Genomic DNA, 8093 nt, shown 5'->3' with positions numbered 1-8093 from the left:
TTTTGATTTGTAGTTTTTTTCTTCTTTATGCTCTTTTGATACACTGTACATTTCGACATATGCAATGTATACAAAGTAGGATATGTAACATCTGTTTAATAATACAACAAATTATACTTTTTAAATTTTTAATTATTGCATTAAAATTGTATAATTTGCACTTAGCATAACCATTATTATTGCCGTTTAACAATTTCATTATGAAAAACTCAAAGATATAATTTAACAGTGATAATAAAGAAATATAATATATATAAAAAAATAGTATTAAAGATCACGTAAGATTTTTAAAGATAATAAGGCAAATATGAAAAAACAATTCGCTGCAACATGGTAATATATAAACATTTATATAAATATCATATACAAAATGCTTTATATGGCAGCGATATGATTGAAATAAGATGAATCTGAATTAGAATATACAAAAGGAGTAAGTTATGTATGTATAATATATACAGTATCTATTATTATTGTTATAATATTCAATAAAGCTATGATCATATATTATACAATATCTTGCATATATTTGGTTGAATATTTAATACACAGTAATTTTCATGTTATTATTGAAAACTGTGTGATATAAGTGAAAAGTGCAAAATATTAATTTTAATAACATTAATCTTGATCATATAAAGCTCAAAATCTCTAATACTGAATAAAATCCATTAAACATTGAAAATTTTGAAAATATAAATAATAATTTTTTTTAACAATAATATCAATAAATTCAATAAACATTTATATAGAATTTATATTACAACCAATTTCATGTTAAATAAAATCTCATTATTTAAGAAACAAATAAAAACCAATTGTATTCTATTTTAATTTAAAAAATCAGTATTACAATTTGAGTCTTTTTTTTTAATTATTTTACTATCATTATATATGATGATACTACTGTGTACATAATATATTTATTTCGTATAAGCTTTATTTTATGTGTAAGTAACATTATTAAAATAATTTTATTGTAATTTAATCATAATTACTATAAAATAAAATATCTCTTTCTTACTAAGAAAGTAATTGCTTATACGTAACAAATAATGAGTATACATAATAATAATGATTTATTTGTTAAACTCCTATCTTTGGTATATAGGTTAAAAAATCTAAGCAAACAGTTTTGAAATTGTTTTGTTTATATGACAATTTAATGAATAACATATGGAAAAAAGATAATATAATTTTTTTTATACTAATTAATTTGATTATTTTTTTTATTATAATTTATGATCGAGTTATATGTTTCTTTTTGTTTTTTTTTTTTAATATAAATTATAATTATAAATTCCTGAAAATTGAATCTTATAATTAAATTCGTTTATAATTAATCAATTATAAAACATATTATATATTTTCATTATTAACTATAATAATTCAATGATATATTAATTCAATTTCATTTCATATTAAAAAAATTTGAATATTAAATACTGTTTGCTTTAAATATAAATATAATTATTTTTAATTATTTCAATCCTTTTAATCATTGGCAATTTCATTTGTTTTGTTATGCTACATTTTTCTTAAAAAAAAAAAAATTTATTATATATTTTCGTTCATTATATATAATATTACACAATGAATTGTATTAACTTTTATGTTGATGTAATTAATCTCTGTACATGTATACACAAAATGAAATCTAAGATATATATTTATAATTATTTTAACATTATATGTATACATGTTAAAATACTAAATAAAAATACGTATATCAATTTGAAAAATTTTAACTACTTATTTTTAGATGTTCAAACTATTCTACAATTTAACATCAACATTATAATAAAAAAAATATGAATTTTGTTTATTCTTTTGATACTGTAATTAAAAAAAAATGTATGTATCACAATTAACATTTGAGATAAATTATTTATCTCTGACTCACTCATTTGTTAAAATATTAGTAACGTTATTACTAATATTTTATTAATAAAGCTTTTTCTATTATATATTATTAATAACTGATTGCAATATCATATTGAAGTTGATTCAGTATTTAATCCTGTTATCATGTTATAGTGTTGTTGTAAACGTTTTAAATTAGCTGTTAAACAGGCATTTTCTATATATAAATCTTTTACTAATATATCAGTTTGTGCCAATCGTTCAGCCTATAAAAAATAATAAGAAAAATTAAAATTTATTTAATTATAAAATATTTCTATATAAATGAAATTATACTATTTATTATAAATTATAAATAAGTATATAATAGTATTAATTATATATTATAATTATATATTAATTATATATAAATTAATGCAAATTTAAAAAAAAATTACATACCTGTTCTGCATTTGTTTGAAATTCTATTTGAAGTCTTTCTTGAGTACTACGAAGAAGACATTGCAATTCTGATATTTCTATTTGATGTTGAGATATAATATCTGAAATAATAACAATTTAATATCTTAATATTTTAATATACACTATTATTATATATATATGTAATTTAAATATTCAATAAATAAAAAAATAAATAAAATCAAAATAAAAGAAAAAAAAACTAAAAAATCAAAAAAATTCTAAGAATTAATAAAGATAGAAAAGTTTTTTAATTATTATAATTATTTTAATGAAATTATAAAATAACTCACGTTGTAATATATGCTCAATGTGATATTGTTGTTGTTTAAAACATTCTTGCAATTGATGCCTTTTACGTTCTTGTGTCTGAAGTTTCATGTTTAAATTCTGTAATATATTAATATTTATACAATCTACTTGTGAATCACTTCGCATGCATTGACAATTTGATGCTTTTAACTTTAATGCATTCTGTACGAAATCATACTCTGCATTGTGAACATTTTCTTCTTTTAAGATTTTTCCATTATTATCTACTATTTTCCATTGTAATTCTGGCGTTTCAACTTTAAAGACATCATTAACTTTCATAGAATACTGAGTATGCATTTGTAAATCACAATTGCCACTATCTATGTCATCTTTTTTTAATCGTGGAATAAAATCATTTGATAGAGTTGAAGATTCTAGGATCCCATTATATTTAAATTCTTCAGATAGATTGCGAATATTATCACTACATTGAGTTAATTTTGAAACTGATTCACTGGACGGTTTAACATTGAATGAATCATTAGAAACATAATTTGATCGTGTTAATAAAAATGGAAAAATAAATTCATCTGTAACTTGTATAGACACATCAGTCATTATCGGTCGTTCTAAACACTTTATTTTTTCATGTAAATCTTTGATTTCTTTATCTTTTTGAGAAATTTCTTCTTCCATTTGTAATTTCCATTTTTCAAATTCTTCTTCTAAATCTACATACTGTATAAATAAAATAATATATAGTGAACATAATAAATAATATGCAGTTCAATTATAATTTAATGAATATCAATATAATTTTTGAATATATATAATTTTCTGAATATAATATTGAAAGAAAAACTATAATAATTAATAGAATACAAACTATATAATAATAGAATACAATGTATAGTAAAAATAAATAAAAATATATCTTACTTGTTGTTCTAAATTAAATTTCTCTTCAATTGGAGACAAGCGTCCACCATTTTTTACTTTATCAACTGGAGTAATTAATTCTTCATATTCTGCCATTTTAGCTATAAGTTCTGAAAATTTTTCGTCACTAATTTTTTGTTCTTGTTCAAAAAGTTGTCTTTCTTCTTCTAATTTAGCAGTCCAATAATCTTCGCATTCTTCATATTCTATTTTAAGCATATCCAAACTTCTTTCTAATTCTGCACATTGTTCAATCAATTGTTTTTTTTCAGCAGCATGAGCTGCTTCAAGTTCTTTGAGCTTTGAGTTTAAAAGAATATTTTCAGATGATTCATTTTTTATTAAATTTGAATTAGCTCTTGTATTAATTTCATTATTAGTTTTTATATTATTGTAATTAATAATTGAAATGTCTTTTTCTTTATTTAATTTTGAATTATCTGCATTCATATGTTCTTCTTTACGAGGAGGATAATCTCTAAGACTTAACACTTTATTTTGTAACGAACTTTTTACATCTTGATTGAAATTATCGATATCATAATTATCATTACTATTGGATGTTATTATTCGTTTCATACAAACAGAATTTTTATGTTTAGGAACAACAAAATCTCTTAAAGATTCACTCGTTCGTTCTTCACATTCTATTTCTATTTCAGATGCAATACTTTTGACAAATTCAGTTTCTTTAAAAACTTGTATATTTGAATAGGATTGTAATCTCGTAATCATATCTAATATTTCATCTTTAAATGCACAATTGTCTAAAGTACATTTGTTATTATTAATTAAATATATATTTTTTAATTGCTTTATAACTGTATCTTTAAATTGTTTTGAATCTATCACTTCACAATTTTCATCTTCTTCATTGGAATTACTAGACAGCTATATAATAATAAGGTAAATATATATATTAATATTTGCTTTTTAAATTAAATATAAATTATTAATTATTACTTACAGATGTGGAATGTTTTAAAACTACATCTAAATCATCTTCCTCAACTACAAATGTTTCTTTATCTAAAAATATGTTAAATATTAATATAATAATAGATAGAATATAAAGTTAAATGAAAGATATATTAATTTTTTTTCTTACTTTCATTTTCATTTGACTGTGTATTTCTTGTATGAGTTACTATATGAGTACCAGAAAAATTATTCGGTCTGCAATATAATAATGTAAAATTAATATATATTATTATTTTTAATATATATTCTTATATATGTTTAATTTATCCTTTATTTTAAATATTACCTTATATCTTTAATATGACGATCATGCAATTTTAAACTTTCTATTTCTGCTGTTAATTCATCATTTTGATCTTGTAAAAGAACTGCTTCTAATTGTAATTGTTTAATACGATCTACCAAATATATAACTTCCTGTTGATGTTTCACCTCTACATTTTGCGACTAAATAAAATTATCAATTACAATGAAGATAAATATAAGATTTAGATTCATTTTTTTTTATTTATAATAAAATTATTTAAATACCTCATCATGCTCTGCCGCTAACATTTTTATTTGAGTTATTAATTCATTGTTTGATTGTTTAAATTTTTCAATTTGATTACGAAGATTCTCATTTTCATTTTCTAAAACTTGATTTTCTTGTAACGTACTTACAAATTTATTTCTAATCTCATGATTTTCTTTTTGTAATATTTGTATTTGATCATCTTTTGATTTCAGAATGCTAGTACTCATTTCTCGTTCAGAACTAAGTTGGTTTGATAAATCTTGTATAGTTTCAGAATGACGTTGTTCAATTTGTTTTCGTAAATTTTGAACAATCTCTTCTTGTCGAACATGTTGTTCATCAATTTCTTGAGCAAGAGTATTTGCTCGTTCATTAGCTTCTATAGCATCAATACGAAGTTTCTCTTTTTCACTATTTATATTTTCTATCACAAGACTAAAAATATAAAAACATTTCCATTAGTAAACTATATTTTTATATAAATTATATAAATTGTAATACTTACTTTAAATTATGTAATTCTTCCTGATACAGTATGAGAACATCTCGCAATAACATTATATGAGATCGAATTGCAGAATGATCTAATGAATCATTAAAATTTTTTAATTCATCACATAAGGTAGATGTTAAATCTGTTAAAGAAATTTCAGATATTTTAAGACCTCCATCCGTTAATAAAGATGTATTTGTAATATTAGAAAGTTTCCATGTATCCAGAATAGTATTATTCCTCGTAAAACTATTGTTTAAAATAAGAATGAGAAATTAAATAAAAATTTTGTGAAATTATAATATTATATATAAATTAAATTATTAACTATTTATATTAAAAAATAATGCAGTACCTAGTTTTGCGAGAAGTATGTATATCAAAATTTCGTTTTCTAAAATCCAATTTAGTTAATTCTTTTGTGGAATCATTATTTTTATCTAAAGTTAATTGATCTTCTATTGCTTTATTTTGAAATATAACAAGAAATTCATCTAAACTAATCAATCCATCACAATTTTGATCAAGTTTCTCAAAAATGCACTGTGAAATCTGTAAAATAATATTTTATGATATAATTTTAAATTCATTTAATTTATAAAAAAATTAACATAATAAATATAATAAATTTTAAATTATATTATTAATTAATATATAAATTATATAATAAATATTAATATATATATAATATATATTAATATTTATATATAATATTTATATATAATAATATTATATAAAAATAATAATATAATAAAATTATTATTATATGTAAAAATAATATATATATAAATAATTACCTGTTTTGGAAGAGCTGGGATTCCTAAACAGTTAGATATAAAAAAGATTGTTGCAGAATCTACATTTTCTTTTAAATAAATATTTATCTTTTCCCATAAACATTTCAGTCTATTTTCATTTATTGTTACACCTAAAAATTAATAATATATATTTTTATATAAATAAAAATAAATTACAAATACAAAAAGATAATGGATTATCTAAACATAATTACCTGTTTTTCCATTTAAAAAATCTACATTAGAATTAGAATTATTAGATGCTAATGAATTACATTTTTTATTATCTATAATATGTGAATTTATATCATTTTGTGATTCTGTTATATTATCTTTCTCTGTTTGTGTAATTGGATTTTGTGTTTTTCCTAATAAAGTTAATAAAGCAGTTCTAAACTCTTGGAATGATATAGATTGTTTTTCTTGTTCATGTTGTTGGATGCATGATTTTAATTCTTCACTTTGTTCTGCCAAATGTAATTTGTGACATAAACTGAGCCAATTATCTTCTCGTAATTCAGTTTCTCCTTTTGTTAAACAACTTTGAAACACAGCATAAAGCTGTTGTTCATAAGGATCATTATTCTGTTCATCCATGGCATCCTTTCACTGTTTTTTGATATGATATAAAATAAAGTAGATCTATAATATTAATAAAATTACACAAAACTATTAAATTAAATTGTTAGATCTTAGGAAAGAAATAATATTAATATTTATAATTCAAATTCTATACGAATTTTAGAAATTAAAATAAAATAAATTAAAGTATATTTCTTTATTAATAATCTTTAAAATTATTAGATATTAATTTTTAATTTCTAAAACAAAATTTTATTATTATATAAAATTAATATATAAAATTATATTTGTTTATTTTTATTATTTTTAATATTTTCAAATTTTTAATTTTTAATTCAATTTTTTATAATTTTTTTTATATTAATAAAAAATTTCTTTTTAAAAATAATTCAATAATTTATGTTATGTAAAATATATATATATAAAACTTATATAATATATATTTATTAAATTTATTAATATAAATATTTTCAAAAATATTTTGCTTTAAATTTTTTTACTAAAATGATTATTTAATCATTTATTTTTTATATGAACATATAACATTATATATATTGTTAATAATTAAAAAGAAATAATTAATATTACAATAATCACAATAAACAAAATTATTCATATTACTTTAGTTATTAAATTAATCAATTTTGTTCATTTGGATTCAGTGAAGTCTTTTTTATATTAGGAAAATAAAAAAATATTTTAAACAATTAAAATATATTTAATCAAATATTATATAGAATATGTTAACCTAAAAAATATGTTTGAAATTATTTATTTCTAATATATAACAAATTAATATATTATAAGTAATATATTAATAATTTATAAATCATATTAATAATTAAGAAATATGTATAATATTAAATTTAATATTATTTTTAGATTGCGTAATAAATATGTTTCAAAGTAAATTATTTGCAGATAACGGTATATATAAATTTTAAAAAAGTTATTCTAATCAACAATAAAGAAATAACAATTTCAAAACAATGAACTTTGTTGTTACGATTTTTTATTATATGAAAAACTAAACATTTAAATTATAAAATGATTATAACCTACCACTAAATTATAAGTTCGTTTCACAAATCACGCAAACATATTCTGTCTATTTATCTATATGTGTATGCATATATATATAACTAAATGTATATATATATATATACATATATATATATTTATATATAAATTTTATGTGCGCGAGCGT

At 19.2% G+C, this 8093-nt stretch overlaps 1 protein-coding gene across 2 annotated transcripts; it reads right to left on the bottom strand.

Moving 5' to 3' along the window:
* On the bottom strand, window positions 1-8014 carry Bsg25D (blastoderm-specific gene 25D). 2 transcript variants are annotated; one of them, XM_086911890.1, is made up of 13 exons: window positions 7949-8014; window positions 6520-6946; window positions 6305-6435; window positions 5863-6059; window positions 5520-5756; window positions 5029-5449; window positions 4784-4944; window positions 4625-4692; window positions 4484-4545; window positions 3517-4407; window positions 2616-3315; window positions 2305-2405; window positions 1-2129 (listed from the first exon to the last, which is right to left on the bottom strand). In XM_086911890.1, the coding sequence occupies exons 2-13, from the start codon at window positions 6899-6901 to the stop codon at window positions 1992-1994; spliced, it is 3489 nt and encodes a 1162-aa protein (XP_086768016.1). In that variant the 5' UTR covers window positions 6902-6946; window positions 7949-8014; the 3' UTR covers window positions 1-1991. The 2 variants fall into 2 exon arrangements, with proteins under 2 accessions (XP_086768016.1, XP_012344561.3); XM_012489107.3 differs by having other exon boundaries at window positions 6520-6913; window positions 7949-7991.
* Between the last annotated feature and the right edge of the window lie 79 nt (window positions 8015-8093).

The sequence above is a fragment of the Apis florea genome, unplaced genomic scaffold (assembly GCF_048593485.1).
Source record: "Apis florea isolate Af1SG1 unplaced genomic scaffold, ASM4859348v1 contig_3367_pilon, whole genome shotgun sequence".
Lineage (NCBI taxonomy): Eukaryota > Metazoa > Arthropoda > Insecta > Hymenoptera > Apidae > Apis > Apis florea.
The sequence above is the reverse complement of the archived record's forward strand: the minus strand, read 5'-3'. Positions and strand labels throughout refer to the sequence as shown.

What these genes read in the sequence shown, in the direction of transcription:
- Bsg25D (XM_086911890.1), bottom strand. Translation starts at nt 6,901, where the DNA reads ATGGATGAACAGAATAATGATCCTTATGAACAACAGCTTTATGCTGTG. An exon ending in TTTTAAAACATTCCACATCT is followed by an intron (nt 4,408 to 4,483) that starts GTAAGTAATAAT and finishes ATTATTATATAG; the next exon opens with CTGTCTAGTAATTCCAATGA. An exon ending in TTCAAACAAATGCAGAACAG is followed by an intron (nt 2,130 to 2,304) that starts GTATGTAATTTT and finishes TATTTTTTATAG; the next exon opens with GCTGAACGATTGGCACAAAC.